This window comes from Megalops cyprinoides, chromosome 7 (genome assembly GCF_013368585.1).
Source record: "Megalops cyprinoides isolate fMegCyp1 chromosome 7, fMegCyp1.pri, whole genome shotgun sequence".
NCBI classification, from domain to species: Eukaryota; Metazoa; Chordata; class Actinopteri; order Elopiformes; family Megalopidae; genus Megalops; species Megalops cyprinoides.
In genome coordinates, this window is record NC_050589.1 from 15,241,460 (window position 1) to 15,263,430 (window position 21,971).

Here is a 21,971-nt window from a genome sequence, read left to right on the forward strand (position 1 = left end):
CATCAGTCATCGCTGTGATGTCATGTTCAGACCCTTCAATGTGCCCGTGTCACTGCATGCATGGAAACCCGGGACAAGGAGAGGGAGAATGATGTGAAGAGGAAGAACAAAAAAGGAATGAAAGTGAACAAATTGGAACACTAGCAGGGAGAGGTGGCTGGATTCTGTGGCCTCATAATTCTCTGAATCTCGTATGCTTAAGCGCACAATATCGGAGAAGGTCACAGGGCAAATGTTCAACTTTGTTGGAGTCAGAAACTACACTTTAATCCTCCATTTATGAAATCCACAACTTACTCGACGGCTGGTAAATCCTGTCTTGTGTGAACAACACCAGTCTGCCATGTTTCTGTGTTGTTGATGTATGTTACATACAGTATGAGATTTACTGTATTGGAATAGCCAGTTAAATGCTTCTGTAGTCAGAGTCCTTGTCAATCTCCCCTTAATGTAGATTAACACAAAATGGGCAGCCAGCTGAAGTTAATGTTAATGAAGTTAATGTAAAGCAGGTAGTAGTTTATCACTTACTATAAAACTGTTGCTTCAGTTGTGCATTCTGATGAGGACGAATTCTAGCCATGCTATTATTGTGATATACTCATGGCTGTTCTGATTACTCAGAATGGAAACGTGATACATGGGTACTGATAACAAAATGTTTATTTGAAAAGTAATAAAAAGTTGGAAAAGATGGAGGACTTTCATTGCCTCTCTGTTCAGCTTTCAGCATTACAGAGGTTAAGGTCCTACTTTCAGCCACAGACACTGAGGGGACCTCCAATCTTATGAGCCATCCAGGCACTGCAACAAAGCCATCTTTGTCCCATTGTAGACAGAAGCATTTTAATATCTCTGAGACCAGACTGTGACCCTGTGAAGCTCAGTAAACAAGGAGGAACTCAATTTAGGAAAAAGGCCTAAGTAAATGGGTACATAACAAAAAATACAGTAGCCAGGAGGCTGTAGGCATCTGATTGTATTTCCACTCACTCTAACTGGTTGTGATGTAGTCGAATAGTCTGATCATTTTTTTATGTCTTGTACAACTCCCCAAATAAAATTGTGTCCTTCTACAGGTGTGAATACACCTCTGCTTGTGCCAAATAGATGGTTGTGCCTATATGTGAGGGTGGATCTCTTTAGTTCTTTGCCAACAGTTTTTGTCCAGATATTTTTGAACTCGTCTGAGGTGTGCAGAGTGGTGGTTTAAGGAGAACCCCCTTCCCCGGATGCCTGCTCCCTGTTTGCCTGATCTCTGTCTGAGCGTGGCACTGAGGTTGGCGCAGAATAATCCCTTGGCTCCTCTAACTCCCCTCATCTTGTCAGAGCAGAGAATTGGCTGACAAGCGCATAGAGACTTCCCTCTTCTGTGGGTAAATCTTGCCCTCTCTATTTCCCTCATCCTACTACATAAAATACAAAAAGCTAGGAACACTCCACTGAACCAAGGAAGGACCAGGAACAATTATGTTTGTTCTGTCAAGCACAGCTGCGAGCCGAAGACTGTACTTAGTCTGCATTAACACCCACATCAGACCCCTCCCCACCAATGTGCTGTTCTGCTTTTAGAAGGCATTCTCTTTAGTGTGCACAAAAGCCATCCCCAAACCGTTTGGCATTTGTTGCAAGTTGGGTGCTGCCAGAGAAGTCAGCTCAATGCAAGGCCTTCTATTATACCCAAAGATGACAGGAATGTCAGCAAGACCCCTCCCGTAATGAGAGCCACAAGAGAGGTACAGAGCATCCCTCAGAATGCTGAGGTGGTGATGGGTGATTATTTTGGTGAGTATTGAAATTGAACAGCAGGTGTCTTACAAAAAATGTTGTATTTGAAGCAGCGAATGGCACTGTTGCACCTATTAAACCAGGTGCAACAGGTAAAATGGTCGGGAAAAAAAGACCACGGACTGCTCCAATGTACAATTAAGACAAGCAATAGAAGTCCTCACCAAGCTGTAGCATTCTGTCAGTGGTCAAAGGGGTTTGCTGTGGGGCTTGGTCTACTCAATGTCTGCTAAGTAAATTGGGTTTACATATAAACACCTTTAAGAGCACTATTAATAAGATACTGTAAACACTAAAATTATTCATAGTTCATAATTCATCATCTATAAATGGTATCCTGGATGTATTCCCGCTGAAATATTTTTTCCTACATATTTTTGTTTTTATTTTTGATTAACCAATTTTTGAAAAACCATATTTTTGATTTGCATGTGAAGTACAGTTTATGAATCTGAGAAACAAATGAGCATCAGTTGCCATTCCCTGTGCAAATGGGTTTGAGTAAAAGTGCAGATGCATGTAGCTTTTGATGCTATGGACCCAATACATTCTGTGCTATTTCCAGCCTGTGGATTGGTGCCCTTGTTTAAGGTTCGAGGGGTTGCTGAAATGGTCTTTTGTTCTTGGTTTTCATGAAGCTCCTTGCCTCTTCTCTCCTTCCCACTCCTTACCTGTGGTTCCAGGTGCAGACTCCAACAGCGAAACTAGCTCTGTGAGCCACACGATCATATCGAACAGTCGGGAATCGTCCCTGGCCCTGTCCTTGGCCCCTTCACTGATTCGCCGAGGGCCAGGGGAAGGAGACCACTGGAGCGACAGGAGTTCCGATGAGTCGGCAGGTATCGGCTCATCATTCGAGGAGCTTGACCTGGAGCTGACCGAGGGACAGGGGGACGCAGGCGGCACCCAAGATGAAATTGTTTGCACCAAGCACTGGGAGACCACATCAGAGGGGCGGGAGACGGTGGCTGAGGGGGAGGAGTAAGAAGAGGAAGCAGGACGCATTCAGTGTCTGCCATTTTGTATCCTGGTTCTTGAATTGACCACAAACATGTTCAGATGAAGGTTAAACTGAGAAGATGCATAAATATTACCCTGTTTGATTTTAAAGAATCCAGATCCAGATTTTGTATTCCCCACCGGAGTGTAGACTTTGGTAGTTCCCCAGAGCATCCCCCAAAACCAGTGTACCTTGCCCACACCACCCATCAAAAAAAAGAAATTATGGCTTAGTTTTAACCATTTCCTTAGTTATCTACATGCATATTGATGATTATTTGCTTGAAACTGAAACTGTTGGTATTCCTTGATTTGAGTTCTTATAATGACAGGAAAACCCCCAGAGTGTCTTTAGACTCCAAACCCACCTCTGGCGGTTCGTGAAGATGAGGCACTTCCTTGATTTGACAAAGGATGATAGGTAACAGCCTACCTCCAAAAACACATTTGTTGCTGACATGAATAATGCAGATAATTTGTGCATTGTTTCCTTTAGTTTACAGTTTCATTGTTAGTCTTTTGGTTCATTTATTGATGAAACAAAATATCAATACAAAAATGAATCAAGGCCTTTCATTTTTGAGTCAGTACTTTATATACAGTATTGTTCTGAAAGTGGATTTATTGTCATTATGGATAATACTTCATTTAGTATGTTGTGCTTAGAAAATGTACCAAAATGCCTCAGAAGATGTACAAAATGTATTCAAGATGTGTCTGTATGAGTTATATTAATGTAGTAAATGGAAGTTGCTGTATTGTTATAGCCCTCAAAATTTTAAAATACTCTTTGTTGCCTATATATTATGTACAATATGAGGAAAGGCAAGAGTGTTTCTCAGGAGAATGTTTTGAGTATCTCTTGAATACTTTAATTTTTTTTTTACCTTTTTATAAACTTCATGAACTAATATGGTATGTTCTTTTTAACTGTAATTTGTTTATTAGTTCTGACATATTTTCATGCAGAACATTGCAAATACTACTTACCAATTATGGATAGACAATATTTTTTGAAGAAAAAAAAAAAAAACTTGAACTCTTTAACCACTGAAGACTTGTTGACTTGTTGAAGACAGTTGGTTTCCTTCAGACAGTGCTTTGTTTTCAAGACCACTTGTTTGGTAATTCTTGATAATTTGATTAATCATTGCATTAATCTGCGTAACAAATTTAGCGAAAGATCTATGTACAACATATAGCCACTACATCCTTTGGCCAGAGATCTGCCCCTCTTTGCTTCAGATTTAGTTTTAATGTTTATATGATGCTGTCATACACAGCTGTGGATCTGTCTCAGCAATATGTATTCTTCTGTGACGAGCCACTGAGCGTTGGTGTCTTCAACAGAACATGTGGATGGTTATTAATTATGTGCAGTATCATACATTTATTAAAATGTATTGACATGTTTTGATGTTGGGCTTCCCAGTGACTGCTGTAAACATATGGTGCTTCAGTGGGATTGCAATAAAATTCAGAGCCTGAACCAAGCACAAGTGATAGGATTACTTTTTTTTCACTGCTTGGAAAGATTCTCAAAGCCAGGGCCAGCTATATGGCATCAAATGAAACTTTTACATACAGTTTCACCAGATTTTTTTGGGGCAATTCAGGTTAAGTGACCGGATATTATGATTATGAAGGTGGGAGGAGGGAGAGGCTACAGTCCATGACACTGTCTGAATGGCGTGTTGAGTGACAGGACAGCACCAGTATCTTTCACTAGCTGCCCCTGGGACAGAATCCCTCCACAGAGAGAATATATACAGTGCGCATCACATTTTTTTAGTTCCTGTCTGACATGCATTGTAATACACAAGCTGGTTGATTTCGGTACATTTTGGTCCCTAGTAGTGGATAGCAGAGCCCCTTTAAGGTATGTAAAGACAACCTTCTAGTCAAGAGTCCACTCCCCTACCTATTTCCAGAAAATAATGCTGCCAAGAGATGGGGCAGGCCAATGCAGACTCAGGGATCTTGTATGCTGATACACACACACACACACACACACACACACACACACACAAAGAACTGCCATGCAACAGCAGCCACCACGGCGATACTGCTGTGGTACTTTACAGCTCCTCTGTCCTTTTTCACCACTGAATGAAACAGACTGAAGTTAAAAAAAGCTTAACGAGGGCTAAAATATCCACCATACGCCCTACACTTGTCGACACGAGTGGGAGAGTTTGTGAAGTGCGCCTCGCAGACAGGGTCACAGAGGTGAAGGAGCTCATCAGCACCCACAGAAACGGAGGCAGCTCGCGTCGCAGCCGGGCTGAGCTGTCTGCAGGAGGCGTAAGTCAGCGCCATTATTGTGAAAATATTTTATCATGTCAAGCCTAAATGTGCGCATTACCATTTTTTTAAAAAAAGCAAATGTGCTCCCAGGTTAACCCGCCACGCGTAGCAGTTGGAAGAGTCTGAAATCGTTCCCTGACCCACCACATATTTTTGAACTTCAGAGTCGTAGTACGCCATATGTCACCACCTCAGGATTTCTAAGCCATACGGTGCTGCTCGATGGTCAGTGGCACTGCCCTTTAAGAAGGTGTCCTCCGGGGCACCGGCTATTTCTCTCCGCTGAGCTTGCTTCTGTTGTTTGCTGTGGTAGGTGTCTGTGGACGGAACACATGAACTCTCATGCTCTCCCCGTTGCTTAATAAATGGAAGCATCCTGTGTGTGCTCTCCCAGCATGTATTTTAGACGTGGTGCTTGTGGGTTTTTTTTGGCATCTTGTCTTTCGTCTTCCAGGACCGCCTTGCAGCCTCTCGCTGTGGCTCCACAGGAAGCAGCTTACTGAAAACAGCTGCTTCTTGTTGGCATCATATGTAGCTGAAAAGGTATTTTTCATCGGCCTTTGACAATCAACATTTATGGAAAAATGTCTATTCACAGCTTGAAAATGCTCAGCATAGCCATTATCATCAATACAATCCATGATGCGATCAGCACACAAGCTCAGAATTTCAACATGATTCATATTCAATGGCAGTTGGCTGTTCAAAGAACTACTTCAAGCCTTAAATCATAATATGTGAGGTTTTGTCATAAGAATTCTCAAAGGGCAAGTTTTGATGCCAGCAGAAAAGTAATATTTGAAAGTAGTACACACTAGCAACACATACCTCATTGTTACTCTAAAACTTTGTTTCAAACTACAAAGACTGACTACAGATATGCTGCAGACTGAATGTCTCTTTAATCTTATCAAATGAACAGCTTTGCTCAAAGGGCAATTAATATCCAGAAGTTCACATACAGTAGAAGGTCATTGAACATGCAATGTATGCCTAATAGGATTGTGACATGAATTTGAAGTTCTCAGGAAAAAGTCGGTAAGCATTTGGAAATGCCTCTGCAAGTAAATGCCCCCGGACTGAGCTGTAAGCGATTGGTAGCTCCAGTCAAAACATCCCCTGACCCTTGATTTTATATCCATATACTGTAGAACCCTGTATGTGCTTCATTCAGGTATCTTATTCTGTTCAATATTACTGTCTTCCTGCCTCTTCCTGTTCTGTTCCACTTTGTTGATTTGTGTTGACAGCCATTTTCTGTGCTTTCCACAAGCAACAGCAAGCACAATGCTTTTCATTAGAGGTCTGAATTAATGAAGAGCTTTGACTCCAGGAAATAGTAACCCCATCCTCATATCTGACGATGTCATACACTTTGTGTAATAATAATATATGCCCTTGTGCTGTGAGTCTCTTTGGTCAGAATGAAGTTCACAGTAAATTAGGGAATCGATATTGCTCAATTGCAATTTGGAGTGAAGTATTTGTATCACTGGCTTTCCCAGAGTGTTTCTCAGTTCATGCCAGTTCAAATTAAATGTTGAACTCAGAAGAACAGAGCTATAAAATGCATAATCATTTCTGGCTTGGCCAAATGGGCAAAACTGCACAGTATGACCATATTTTAAATAGTTTTAAAAGCCTTAGCTACATCTCAGAAAGATTTAAATGTGCATTAATTATGAAGACACTATGTGGCCCATCTTCACAAGAAGAAAGTGCAAATATGTCATAATTAAATTCTACATGACTAAGGCACCAAGTGTGATTTCATCTTTTTTTAATTCGTACACATTTTTGTACATTTCAGCGACCGCTAAGCTCAATATTATATAAGCAATGGAAAAAGTTACAGAAGTTGCGTCAAAAATTAAGCATAGAGCCCAGCGCATGCACAAAGTATGGGCCTAAGTCTTTTCCTTGCTTCTCTGCATCAGTTCAGTCCCTGTACCTTTCATCTGTCCCCGTTTTTGTTAATGTGGAGCCATCGCTTGTCTATATTACCAGATATCCCATTGAAGGAAGAGGATATCTTTACGTGTGATTTCTCTGGAATTATTTGTCAGTTGCCCGGAGTTTAAACTGCACTCTTGCCCTGTCCAGGGTGCTTAGAATTTCCATTCAAATGAAAGGACTCTCTAGGGCTTTCGAGATGGCTAAGAATCCAAATGTCTGTTGTCGGTGTGACTTGAGGACGAATGGATTTGAGGGGTGCTTGTCATCAGAGTTGAATCAATAGGATCCTGTGTGAATTGCCAGAGTGCTGACTGCATGAGGGTTTTTTTTTCCTTTTCACAAGTTTTGTATGCGTACTGTGAAATCACATTATAGAGGCTTGATGGCAAATTTCAGCTTCTTCACCCCATTGATACAAAGCACCCGGTCCTTGTGCTTGTTGAAAATCCACAATACTGCAGCAGCAGGGAAAACTGAACAGCCCCAGTAAAGATAAAGCATCTCATGCTCTCAGAAGTTGTATAGACTGTTTTGAATTGTGTCAAAATCACAATTAATGTCCCCAAGGGGCTCAATTGTCTCATTGTCCTCTGCTGTCCTCGTTCAGTTCATTACCTGGACGAAGTGTCTCAACATTTTAGTGAGGGGTGGGAAAGTGTGTGGAGCTGACAGACGCTCGGACTTCAATGGCAGAGCAGGCTTGCATGACTAGGGTTTGAAAGCGCCTTACCTTTTTGTGGCATTTGAAGAAGAATTATGCGTTGAATGCGGCGGACGGCCTGACAGGAAGGTTGTCTGGCTATAAATATTAATTTAGGCGTGGAAAAAAAGTAGAATGTCTTCGAACGTCTCTCTCTCATTCGGAGTGTGAGGTGCGCCAGCTGCTGCCTGAGACCACCGCGGCGGAACACAGCATGCGGCTCGTGTCCAGGCATATCTGACGGCACATATCCAGATGCATCTTTACGCCGACAGCCAGACGACTCAGCGGCGACACCTCGTCAGTCATCTCCACCGCAGCGTCTGCAAAACCGCCGGGGGAAAAGTATAGGCATCTGAAATAATCGTGGTGAAAATGTAACTAATTTATGCAGCTGTAATTAACCGAGCGCCCAGAAAATGCAAGTTTTATGCTAATTGTGGCAGAAGATCAGGAATGCATACATTTGCATCCGCAGACTGCATTAAGGTATTCTCTAGATCATGGGGCCGCTCTTAGATGAATGAATAAAACAGATTCAGGGTCGCACTCAGTTCCATGGTAGCTGCATGGATCATGCGCAGGCCAGTCAAGCCAGTACCTTTTCAATTGAAGCAATGTTTTTTTTCCCTCGAATTTGTCAAAACTGGGTTTTTTTCCAGCTCACGCCACAGCACAACATGAACTGAGAACATAGGCATAAACAAGCATTTACCCTCATAAAGCACCATGCTAAATAATACATGAATCGTTTGCGTGCCCAGAAGAAAATAAAAAATGGTTTTGTGTATATCAGATTCTTACCAGTTATCTATTTATAAGAATTCTTAGATTTTTGTTTCTTTGAATAAGTCTAAATAAATTTGGACTTTGTTCATATGTGTATCTATCACAGTTCATGATATATTCTCCAGCAGTGACATATTTAGGTATGACTCCAGCAGGTAGACATCAGGAGAAAATACAGAGGGGTGCAACTGCAATCCACAGGGGTGCACAAAAGGTCATAAATACAATGTAGACATTATGATATAAAGAGACAGTTGGGGGTGCACTGTACCCATTAGCACCCCTATAGTGCCACGCCTGGACTCCAGTCTCTGGCTCCTCTATTGATTTATTACTGATTCCTATTCCACACACTGTCATCCAGATATTTTAAAAGGTATATCTTTGAGTCCAGTGGCAAGCTACTGCTTATGATGGTGGACAGTACATATCCTTTGTCAGACCAACACTAACTCCTATACAGGTGACTCTGTGTTTGTGGTATTTTATGGTATGAATGCTATATATCACTGCTTTGTAGATACTGTGTACACCGTTGTACATGTTGTGAATCTCACGTTCTTCTGCCTTTACTGCTGGTTCAGGGGCATTTGATGAAATGCTCTGTGTCAGTGAATACCTGACCTATGTGTCAGATTCAGGGAAGGCTGCCTCAAAAAGTCCCATATGCAGGGTTGCTGAAGAGTGCTTTTGTTATATTTCCAGAGGTTTGGATACACCTTAGAGCATTTCATTTTCTGTAAATCCAAAATAAGCCACATGTAACCTTTGAAGTAAAAAAAAAGCTTTTTCTATGTGGAATACAGGAAGGAAAGAAATGTTTTGTCAGTTCTAGGTGGCTCTCATATCTATATGTATGTCCTACAGGCAGACTTGAACTACCTGTGGTAGTCTGCAGTGACTACTATGCACATTTGTGATAAATACACCAATTCTGGTGTGTTGACATTAGGTAGGTATATTTGTACATTATGTTCACAGTTATGCAACAATTGTTGAAGACAGTTATGCATCACTGTCTCCAAGCAGAGAAATATTTATATTATATATTATATTATATTTAAATGATAGTTACTTTGTAATGTATTCTTGAATATTGAATTTTCAATAAAAAGTAAACATCTCTGATTTAAATTATTTGATTAAATTATTACACCTGTGTCCATTGACCAGCTGGTTAAATGACACCATTTGTTTTTCCTGCGTTTAATGTTTCAAATTCAAATTTAGTAGTCATTTCAAAGACTCTGCCTTGCTGCTGCCTGTCCACCTGTCTAACTGTCTGCATCGGGGACACAGGCAGCAGACCTCTAATTACACCCTGTTCCATTGTTACAGCAGAGAGAGATTTCCATAGGGTGGAATGGTGTGCTTTCTCTCCTTTCAAAAAAAGGAAACAGTGGGTGTAGTTGAATTGAATCAGCTTTAGTGTGGTACACTTTGTTAACCACCCACGATATTAAAATCAGCTCTGCATATCTGAAAAAATGTCATACCCTGTGTTTAGATCTTCCTTTGTTTATACGTTATTTTTGTAATATACAGCTAAGGAATTTCTGAAGACAAAAAAAGACTTATAATAGAATAGAAACATATAAATCACTTTGTGTTCTTTTTTTATGATTTTTATTCCCCCTAAAAATACATCTGATGCCTAAGTACTGCTCAGCATGGTGTCTGTAGCTTAAAAGCTTTAGCTCACAAGCACAATGTTACTTTTAGGTCTAAGATATGGATTTTTCTCTTTACCACACCATGGGTGGATGATTGTGTTTGATCCAGGATTGTTGCATTGATTTTGATTGACAGTTAGCTTTGGCAAATTCTTGCCAAATGGTGAAAAACAAAATGGCTGAACATTTACTGTATTATTTTCCCTCATTTTTAGTAATTTCTTGGATCCCAATCTTCCTTTGTGTTTTTAAGTTATTTGTAAAGGGAATTCTGGACCTGTCATCTATACAAAAATAATATCTTAAAAATATATTTCAGAGAATATATTTTTCACTCAATCAGTGTATTGAAAATATGTAAATTATTGGCATGAACAACATCTTTCTCAATGATTACAATATATTTCATTTTCATATGGGTAATTAACTTTGTGAGAAACAGCGAGGTATACATCAGAAATGAAGGAATGAATGGATGAATGTAAGAAAAAATGAATAAAACTCTTGGCTGCATGGCTATGCATTGGCTATGCATTTCCTTCCCTCTTCCATAACCTGCTAAATAATCAGCATTTGTTTAGCAATGGAGCCCTTAGCCAACTGAACACAGATCGTGCTCCTGTGTTCTCAGAAAAATATTTGCCTGTGATGATTTAAAAGCTGATATATACTGTGTTTTTCAGCTGTGCAGATATATAAATATAAAGCACATATATATAAAGCACAAGATTCATGACCTGATACTCCACATGGTAAATATGCACATATTTTGATGCATTTGAATGCAGGGGAAATACTGTTGCTGCTTTGGGCTGCTCAGTGCCTCACAGTCTTTGTGGTGACTTTGCACAGGCTTACATCATGCACTTAATAATTCAATCACTTTGCAGCTATTAACTGGGGCCATGGAGATTTTTCTGTTGTTTCATTAATCAATAAATAAATTCGTATTCAAAAATGAGGGGGAAGTTGAAAAATTGGCCAGGTATAATTTGGCCACATTACAGTTTTTGAAGGACCTCTAGACACACCTTTATCAAGGTGTTGAGGTATTTGCGTGCAGCGCTGGCACTGGGGTCCATAAGAGGTGACACACCCTTACCATTTGGTGTTGTGCAGTGGAAGAGCCAGCACCCCACTGTGGTCAATCTGCTGTACTCACACATGGTCGGAGTCCCAAACCTGACGCATATTAAAGCATTTTTTAAGCAGTCTGTCCGAAAAATAATGACAAACAATTACTCCAGTAAAAACGATGACCTTTCAATCTCCTTTCTCCTCCAGATTTGTACAAGATTAGATATTTGAAATGGTGACCATTAGACAAGAGGTAATGTTGTGATTTAAAATAAGTAATTTTGAGAGCATTAATTAACGTGCTCTTAACCGAACTTGCCCTCCTCAAGTGTCCCTGCCACTGCAGCAACCGCTTAAAAATCTATTTAAGGGAAAATTGGTCCCTTTGCTTCACAGTCGAAGGAATTATGCAAGGAAACGGGAATGTTAGTCATTTTAATTACTACTGTGTGTGCATGCATTCATGTTTCTTTTTCTTCCATAAATAAAATGATCTTTGTTTTTGTCAGTGAGTCTGACACTTCTATCACTCTCCCCTGCTGATATTCTTGTAAGTACATTGCAGAGTTGGGTCAATTTATTTTTAACTCAGTTCAAGAAATGAATTGAAATTCAACTCAATAACTGAAAATGAAGGGCGATTTTCAGTTCATGAATTGAATTTCAGTTCATTCCCTGAAGTAATTGAATTCAAACAGAACAGACCCCAGCTCTGGCACACTGGTCCCCATATAGAGTAAAGGTTAATGAAAATATATAGAAGGGGATACAGTGGAAAGAATTCTCATATTACTTGATGTCACCCACAAAATCACTAAAAGAACTATTGTGAAAACTACTCTAATGTCATCCCTTTCTTAACAGCTGAAGATTGAGCTTTGCAGCCTCTCTTTATATGCTCATGATGCAGTACTTTGGAGTGCATCTGATAATTGAGTACACATGCCCGACTTTGCTGGGTCAGGAGGCAGGCATGACCTTTCATTCATCATTTGCTTCACTGGCACCAAGAGGGAGAGTTACAATGGTTTGGAACAGTGAAATATATTCGCTTCCACATTCAACCTACTGGTCTATCGTCTTTCAGAGATGCATCCTCACAGAATATGCCTTGTGTGCAGTTCCCACGGTACATCCTGTCGAGGCAACACATGAGCATGGCGATCCAACATATGAGTCTCATTTCCATCAGTTATTTAGATTTTAAGAGTGGTGAAATATCTGCGAGGCATGAGGATGACCACCCAGGGGGTGGTGCTCCTATTTTTAGGCTCGGTTCTCCTTAGAGTCCACAAGAGGAAAAGGTTTGTGTTTCCATTAGGGCTGTGGAAGAACGGCTTTTGGTCTGTGGGCAAGGACAGACTCAAAGATGCCCCCTGCTGGATCCATGCTGTGCGCTGGTGGGTATGTCCTGTCACCATGTGGCGATGCATGTGACACTTGCTTGAAAGCACCTGGCACACATGCTGACATATTTGTCCTGGCAAGAGATCAGAGGGAATTTCCCAACTTCTGTTACATTATGCAGTGAAATGCTGCACCGGAAGCACATACAGATGTACATGCAATCACATTACATGAACATACACACATACAAGTGTACACAATAATACTCACACTCAGAGGCACTCTTTCTTCTGTGTTGCTGAGATCATTGCTTCCAAAAATAATCAATAAATAAATGACTGAACAAACACATTTTAAAAGATTACACTGGGTTTCAGACCAAAGGAAAGGATGTCTGCCCAAGGAATGCTCACTATCATGTTGGAAAGTCAATAAGATTATATACCAGACACAAATCAGTGGACAAAATGCAAAATAAATTTAGGTAAGGTCAGCAAACATCATCTCTTGGGTTTTGGATTGCCCAGAGTTTTAGCTCTCTCCAGTGCGCTTTGGTGTGCACAGACAAGGGGCTAGATGAATTTGTTCTGAGTGCACCTCATTTCTTGCCAGTGCGGGCTTGAGCCCCTCTGCTGGCGGAGGCCCTTGTCTGGGAGAAATCAAAGGCTGGTTATGACTCACAGAGCGAGACGGCACAGAAGCAGCGTGGGATCATGTCAAAATGCAGATGGTGGCGTGATGAGGAACAGCAAGGTTCTGACTGGTGAAATGAGCTGACTGTAGAAATTACTTCACCTTTATTATCTATTATCTTTGTTAACTTGTCATCTGTGGTTTCAAAACATGCATTATTTACTTATGTTACATCTTGTGCTGTGATGGTTTCTATTGCTAATGATATACACACAATCTACAGTGTAAATATACTGTATTTTTCAGGAGACATTGTTAACATGACTTTTGCAGTTATCATTTAACTTCCCCGAGAAGGGTTCAAACCAACAACCCTCCATCCATATGTTCACTAGCCAGTCCAACAGGTCTACTGTGATCATCATGAGAGGTTTATGATATGATAGTTGTTAACAGAAACCCCTGAAAGCCTGCTAATGTGAACTTTGGACTTCCAGGGACTGCCCACTGCCTTCTAATATTGTGACTCCCAAGGATATGGATCTGTGCCCCTGCCAATTAGGGACATTGTGAAGTTCCTTGCGAAAGTTTGCTGTTAATTTCCCATATTAACAGTTTACAAAGTGACATGGTCAATATTCATTGTTAATGACCAACACACATAATTAATAAAAAGGAGTTCTCCAGAAGTTCTGATTCCACAATGCCTTTTGAACATTTCTGTTAAACAACTAATATCTGAACATGTCTTTATTGACAGATTGTACCTTCAAGTAACAGTTTTCATGCTCAAATTTCCAATGTTTAACTGCTCTTAATCAAATAAAAATATCTATTCTTTCATTACTGCTGAATTTAGTATTGGGTACGTAGGTATTGATGCTACTAGTGCCAACGTGAGATTATTGTTACTTAATTATTAATAATAAACGCGCATTAGATGGCTGTCATTATCTGTATACAGTCCCCTGTAATGCGCGTGTGTTTGCAATACGCAAAAGCAAGGAATGTCATCAGTGTATACCACAAATGCATAAAACAGCTGAAAATATTTCATAACAGAAGGTCTGTATCTTGTTTTAACATATTTTTAAAGAAAATAAGGAAATGCAAGACTGCATTATACCACCATACGTGCCTTAAATAATGCAATGTAATATAGCATTCATCATAAATTCATCCGTAATTAGTGATGACTTTAGACAGTTTACGCCTAAATGCCTGTAGCCTATAGTGGCTCCTCCTTGCATAATATCTACGACGTTTAGGTAGTAGCGCGGTTTGGAAAGTAGAGGACTGATGCTATATCATCAAGTGCGCCTATCGCACTGCGTTACAATGTGCCAGAGAGACCAGATTGGCACAAATGCAGCGACCAAGTCTGGACTCGTATTACGGCCGTGAGTAAAATAACGTCGAACAGTACAACCAGAACTGCCAAGGACTCCAAAGTAGTCGTATGGAAGTTTGAATATCCGTATGAACAGAGACTGAAAATTTTGTTGTTTTCTTCGACTTTAGAAATAGGCTGTATTTTACAAAGAACGGCGCCGGAAAGCAGTAATACTTTCTTATTACAACTAATCTCCACGTTGCTAATCTCCACAGACGAAAATGTTATTCAAGAAATTTGAAATGATCAAAGTACGATTTTGCGTCACGGAAGAACAATTGAATTAATCGCCTCAGAAACAACAATCAGGACCCACAAACGACCACACCAGTTCCTTAAGACCGCTGACAGATAGTCTAGCAGCCAAGCTACTGCCGATACTTCCTGTCACAATGAGAGAATACACATTTGGACTGGGTGTGAAGTGATCTCATGAACCACGAGTAAAAAATACGACACTAACTCCAGAATTTACCCACGATAAACAACATTCTGCATTTCAAGTTCTGTTTCATTTTGCAACCACCTTGTGCATGCCGATTCAACATAGTTTGTAAAATAATTAGTTCGTTATCACATATATGTAATCATTTCGGCGAATTATTGTTCAGACATCGATGTACAAGCAACCTGACATAAGAATATTGCAATTTAGCACCTTACCACCAAGCTATTTCTGTGGAGCGGTTTAGTGACAGAACGAGGACTGTTTAGCATTGAACTCACGGCATCATCTCCAGAACAATGTGGTGGAGCACCTTAAGGAATTTACCGTTCTTTCAAATCTGAGTCGGATTCAGAACCAAGGACAGATCCAAAATCAAATAGCCTCAAGACGCAGAAACTTCCTCAACTGACTAAAGGACCAATTTCGGAAAGTACCTTTTCTCTTGCCATTGTCTACAGTACAAACTTAATCAAAAGCAGCGATATAAGAATTCAGAAACAACGGACTACTGGACTCGTTTTCCAAAGAGGTCTGAACTTGGAGCAGTTTGTTTAAATGACAGGCGAAGGTTTGAATGGGTAAGAATGTCCTCGTTTATATTCTTCTCTGTGACATTATTTATTAAAACACTTACAGTGTATTATTGGCACAGGTGTGCAAATATTTAGCACATGGCTCTCTATTTGGTTTACAACATCATTTATACCTCAGGAAGGTAATCGGATCACATCAACGCGGTTCGCCATAAAGAACGAAATGCTTTAATCGCTAGAGGCATAGAAATAAAAGAACGCAGAACGTGCTAAAATAACTTCTGCTGCGGAGGGTATAAAACAGCGTTCTACATGTTTCGAGTGTTGAAATTACGAGGGTGCTGATATTCTGGGTGCGACATTTGCCCGGTATAAGGTGTTTTTCTTTGATTTTTACTCATCAGTTCCATCATTTCGAGTTTAAAGTAAAGACAAATGATTTTGTCCCCGAACAAAATACACATTTTATGCCACCTATTCATCTATTACTAATATTATGCAAGTGAAAAAACGGAAAAAGTACTGTGTGTTAATCAGTTCGTGATCAACCATGTGATTCATTGCTATAAACTACAAATTTGAAAGAATATGTAGATTTTTATTATACTTTTCGGGGTTTACAAATCGCCGGGAATAAAACGAAACCGCAGACACCTGCCCCTCCCACTAGTTCCAGCTAAAATACTCCGTTTCACATATTACTAATGGCGCGTATGGAAGTCTTTGAAATATTTGCACACGGCTGATTACGTTGTGCACCTCGATAATGTGTTTTTAGGATAACAATTTCAATACTATTTGTACATTATTAAAACAAACGTAAAATAAGTGCTGCAAATGATCAGAAAATGAACATTATGTTACAAATATATAAACGTGTTCCTGTTGCACGGAGCGCAAAAGTTGCATGGGGTCGAAACCTGCGATTCGCTACAGAGAATCGAAATTGTAGTAGTCGTCTTAATGCGCTCAGTATGGCTCAGCGTAGTTGCATAAAACCTTTAAGTCGTGCAATTAAAAGGTCCCCCATTTAAGAAATATTTAGGAAAGACCTGAATGCAATTCACAAGCGAAGCGAGGGGTGTACTATAACACATCCAACAAGAGGTTTCTTTCTTGATTCCTTTGTAAATTAAGGGTAAAATGTATGCCTCACATATTTGAATGTAAAAACCATCTTTTTCATGTTCTGGAAGATGTGAGAGATTAGAGAATCAAAGTGTCATTAGAGAATCTAAGAATGAAGCTGATTGAGCCTGAAGCTGGCATATGCTCAACTTCGTGTCCAGTAATAAACCAACCGAAGCATTTGTCTTTTCTCCCCCATTCCACTGTAGCCTACTGTAAGGTAAGATGATTTCTATTTCACTGTAAAGATGGGTGCTTCACAATGAATTGTGAACTACATCTAATTGCATTCCAATCATATCAAGACGATTTTGCTGTATGTTCAATCAGTCTGCTACTGTAGCTACATAAACATCTACCCAAGCCTCAGGTCCCTCTCCTTCTCTGTATGTGGATTAGATAGGGTCCATTGTTGGTGCAGCGATGTCTCAACCCAAGTGGAAGGGAATTCACTACACATTCCCACAAGAGTCCTAAGACCAAGCGGACTAAACGTAACAGCCAAGATATATTTATAACTCGTCCATTCAGCAAGTGTCCTACTGGAGAGGTCCTAACTTGGGTTCACATGTGTTTCTATGAACAAGAAACGTGATTCCAGTCTCTAAAAATGGGCTTTTGTTGGATATGTTCTGTGTGTGCAATGCTGCAGTGATATTTCTGTCAGAATGAATTTCCTCCATCAGGGCAGTCCAAAATTTGCCTTTGACCATTTATGTCATGAAAATATTGCACATGCACAATCTATTCAAATAAACTGTATGAGAAAAATCTCCAGCAGGTTGCTCCCCACAGAACTTGTACATTATGATTAATCAAGTGTAATTTATAGGATTGCAAAGGTGTCTTACAAATGCAAATCCGTCATTTGAAATTTTGATTACTCTCACCAGTGTAAGTGTCAGTTGTATTTCTGCATGGAGACTTACATTATTAAAGATATATATGCCTGTGGCTTATGAAGATGTCTTGGACCTTCCATTCCACAATGCAGGTGTCAGCAATGTGCCAGTATGAGTATAATGTCTTTGTTCTCTTCTTCTCTCACAAAATGGGTGAAGAAGGTTTCTTGTACAATAGCAGTAACAGACACCATGTTTGCCAACTTACATAATATGGCTAAGAAAACACTGGAAACTAGTACGTTAACATGTCATTACTCAACCACGTATTACTTTGGCATTAAGTTTCTGGCTAAAAATACTAGTGGAGTAAGGCCGGTTTTCCTGGAGGCAAGATAATTCCCATGATTGACACGTTCAGTAAACACAGATTCATTTCGGGCTCCAGTCCTTCAGGTGTGGACCAAGCTCAACAATTTAATGATCCATCAACCAAGTGACTAAGCGTAGCATTTGATCAAAGACAGCCGCAAAACACAAACCTGTCCACCAGCATTATCCACATCTCTTCACAAGAATCATTCACTTATTTCAGGAGTTGGAAGATTTAAGTCTTATCTAGTATCTAAAGATGCCTTGTACTGTATCTGTAGAAGAGAGCGTTATCGATTGTTGCAGAAGAAGGAGTCTAAGCATTGCTGGGCTAAACTGAGTCTTAAAATTCCAGTTAAAACTACACAGGTTAAGCGACAATATGATATACATGAAAAATAATTGTATCGTGGGACTGTTTTCTTTATTTATTTAAGCAGGATTCTTCCTATGAAATGTCTCATTTATGCTATACAGAATTTCTCTTGAGGCCAGGTTTAATCAAAACATTGAACTACCTGCCAGTTTCAACTTAGAAATGTAAGTATTTTAACTTGGGTGGGGCTTTGTCTGTCCTGTGAAAACACAGTAACAGCACAGTTAGTTTTGATACAGTGTGTTTTTAGTTTGGTAGGAGGGTGAAAGAAAAGAATTGACACAATCTCCCAAAAGTGAGTTCGATTTTTCAAAAGATAGGAAGCCCAGGACACTCAGGTGTGTAAAAATTGTTATGTTATAGGAATTTTGACATTTGGCTGATTTAAAAGCTTTAAGAAGGCTGATCTCCTGCAGATTTGGTCAACATATCAATTTTATCTGTTCTGTATTAGTGTCTGCTTGGGGGCAGCAATAAGCCACAGCTGAGCACACATATGCTGGAGCTAGAGCATGAGAGCTGACTCACTTGGATATCCTCTGTCTTTGAGGAGTGGAACGGTGGAAAAGGATGTCTGCTTGCACCGAGAAGCTGTTTTAGTTCCAGCAGTGTGTGTAGAATATATCCTTATCTGTGCCCAACAAACCGCATCAAAACCCACACGTTGTTTTCTCATGAAGTGCAGTCTGAAGCGCACCTGATGTGGCCAAGTTTTATCTGGAGGAGTTGTCACGAAAAAGCAAGTGTTTACAGGGAAGAAGAAACTAAAGCTATCTTTGAAGTGACAACACAGCTGGAAAAGAAAGGTGCCCTTTTGTAAAAAGGCATCACTCATTAGCACAAAAAGTTAAAGTAACAAAGTCTTGTGCTTTTTGATTGTGTAATTACTACTTTGTTAGACTGATCTCTTTAACCCTTCACCACATGAGATGAGTAATGCAAGTGTTGCATGCCAATATTTAAGATATGTACAATCTTTTTTGTGGAAAAAATAGTCATAAAACATCTAATCAATGGTCCCTGGATTATTTTACAGCTCCTTTAGAGGAGTTGTGATTGGAATGAAAGCTTTGGAAACAGAAAGTTATTCATTCAACCTCAGTGTACTTTAAACTAAAGTATTGTCCAGTGCCTGTGTGCCCACTTGCTTCTTAGCATTGCAGAGATTTGCAGCGTGTGGTACAATGGCCCTACAGTAGACTGGTGGCCGGTCCAGTGAGCAAACTTCAACATTGAGCCGCTTCTCCTCATAAGATCATATTCTACATTACAGTCTACCCAAGATCTGTATTATGTCAGCGTTGAGATAAAGCAGCATAGACCTGCACTGAGAATTCCCTGACAATCTGTTAAATTCCACATGGAAAATCTCATGTGATAACTGCCTGTTGTACTTGTATAGAGTAGTGAGTGCATTCACGTTCCTCATTTGCTCCTGTGTACAAAGGTAATTGAAAGATATGTTCAGTTTTATCCTGTGTCCAATGCACAGAAAAGCACAGGCGTGAAGACCACTCCTTTGTGCTTCTCAGCATGTACTCCTCAGTGAAACTCATCTCAAAACGCTGAAATACCGTAAAGAAGAGCAAAGCCCTGGAGGAAGATCCTTTACATAAAAAATGGAAGGAAAAGGGAGGGAACCTTCATGTCATAAAGAAAGCAGGCTCTGTTTGAAGTGCTTCTATGGTCTCATGTATTTCATTTACATTTCCTTTGTACTTCTTCCTGCTGAGAATGGAAAATTGATAGTATAGGCTTTTTCAAAAAATAATGTCATTTTACACTCAAAAAAATTCAAGATGTATCAAATTTCCCTGACATCCAGTATATATATTCTCTGTGTATTTCAGGCAGGGATTATGATGATTATAATAGAACCCAAAAAGTGTTTTACATTTAAAGAAAACTAGTTAGTTTGCATTTTCTATGTTTTATTTCCATAGTGCATGACTGTATAGCATGACAATCTGTTGTGCAAGACCAATGATTCCCTTGATTTTAAACATTAAACTTAGCATACATTATGGACCTGGCAGTCCCTGCATAGTATTTTTAAAGAGTTTGTCAATTTATCTCAATCTACAGTAGCAAGCCGAGGTCATAAAATGAAGTAAGAGCAAATACAGAGCTACTGTATATTCCTTGCAAAGGTGGCTAGCTAATAAGAAAATTATTTTGGCCATGCAATTTGTAATTTAGAAAGGTCAGAGTCACAAACAACAAAGCTAAAGGTAGCTATGTCCCATTTTTGTATGTGGTTGAAACAGAATTTAGGTTGATGCTTTAGGAAAGAAGAGCAGTCTACACCACTTTCTGAGCTTGGCATTCTGAGTAAGCAGAACCATATCTTTATACTGAACTGAATAAAACATTTGAGATAAAATGGCTGAATGTTCCACACTAGTAACCTAAGACTATTGCTTGTTATTGCTTGTGAGCTAGGTAGTTGGCCCGGTATTGCTATCTATCTAACATTAGCTATGATTTCATGAATGACAGTTAGCTTTTTTGCTTTGTTTTATTTGCTAACATTACATTACATGCTAAATTCCACCTACAAGACTGGTCCTTCTTCATAAAAAATGACAAACTATTTTAACTATTGAAATAGCATAACTGTTGTAGCTGACTGAACTTTAATATTATATATATATATATGTATATATATATATATATATATATATATATATATATATATAATATTAAAGTTCAGTCCATCTGTGTGTCAGCATCTGTGTGTCATTTAGTGTGGGAGAAGGGTCAGGGGAGTCCAGCAGCTAGCGCTGCTCTTGTCACACTTGATTGGCCCATGAATAATGTAAACAAAATAGGAGCTCAACAAAACAAAGTTGTGTGGCCTCCCGCTGCTCCTCGTGCTCTGACAGGGCATCCATCACGTTGTCAGCGGCCATCAGACCTCTGATGCTAATGAGCTGGCCCCGGGAAACAGGGAAGATGAATATTTAATGCGGGAGTGGAGCTATAAAATGTAATTAGCGACTTAAGGGAAGCAGGAGTTGGGCTTTCCCTAACAAATATGGTGGAAGAGAAGCTGACATTGGAAACTGCATGTGTATGACCGCCCCTCTCTCTTTCTCGCTCATAGATAGAAAGAGACATAGATGGAGAGAGATAGGATATACAAAAAAGCAATGTGGCTTAATTAATGGATATGGTAGTTGAGATGGTGGATGCATCATAACATTTTGTTAAGATAAAAAATGTGATATCACACAGTATTCAGTTTCTTAAATGGTGCATACAATTTTCTTGTCTCATACAAAAATGAAATATATTGGAATGTATTGATGAATATGTTGTTCAGCCTAAGAATATTTTGCAAATAATTTTTAAATAATATGTGTAAAAAATGTATTGCAATAATCCAAAATGACAATAATTTACATATTTTCATTATATTGAATAAGATGAAATATATATTCTCTAAAATATATTCTCAATATATTAGCCTGAGTTACACAAATCTGTCTGACAGCAGGTGTATACGTGACATTCCAGTGTGACCTGTTATTGTGGCTTGCATTTCAGCAGCTGGAGTTTTACTTTTGTGTTTTATAAAAAGGAGTAACCATTAAAAATGTATCATAGT

At 39.5% G+C, this 21,971-nt stretch overlaps 2 protein-coding genes across 3 annotated transcripts in view; both read left to right on the forward strand.

Moving 5' to 3' along the window:
• Positions 1-3,146, forward strand: part of LOC118781331 (testis-expressed protein 264-like) — an 86,157-nt gene extending 83,011 nt beyond the window's left edge. Inside the window, exon 4 of the mRNA XM_036534321.1 lies at positions 2,472-3,146. Coding sequence (XP_036390214.1) covers positions 2,472-2,773 — 302 coding nt within the window. The 3' untranslated portion in view covers positions 2,774-3,146. The remainder of the gene's footprint in view (positions 1-2,471) is intronic.
• Positions 3,147-14,551: 11,405 nt separating this feature from the next.
• LOC118780557 (metabotropic glutamate receptor 2-like) overlaps positions 14,552-21,971 on the forward strand; it is a 43,743-nt gene continuing 36,323 nt past the window's right edge. Inside the window, exons 1-2 of one of the 2 annotated variants that reach the window (XM_036533124.1) lie at positions 14,552-15,688; positions 16,981-16,991. The gene's annotated coding sequence lies outside the window, so the exon portion shown is untranslated. The remainder of the gene's footprint in view (positions 15,689-16,980; positions 16,992-21,971) is intronic. The other variant, XM_036533122.1, reaches the window with a different exon arrangement.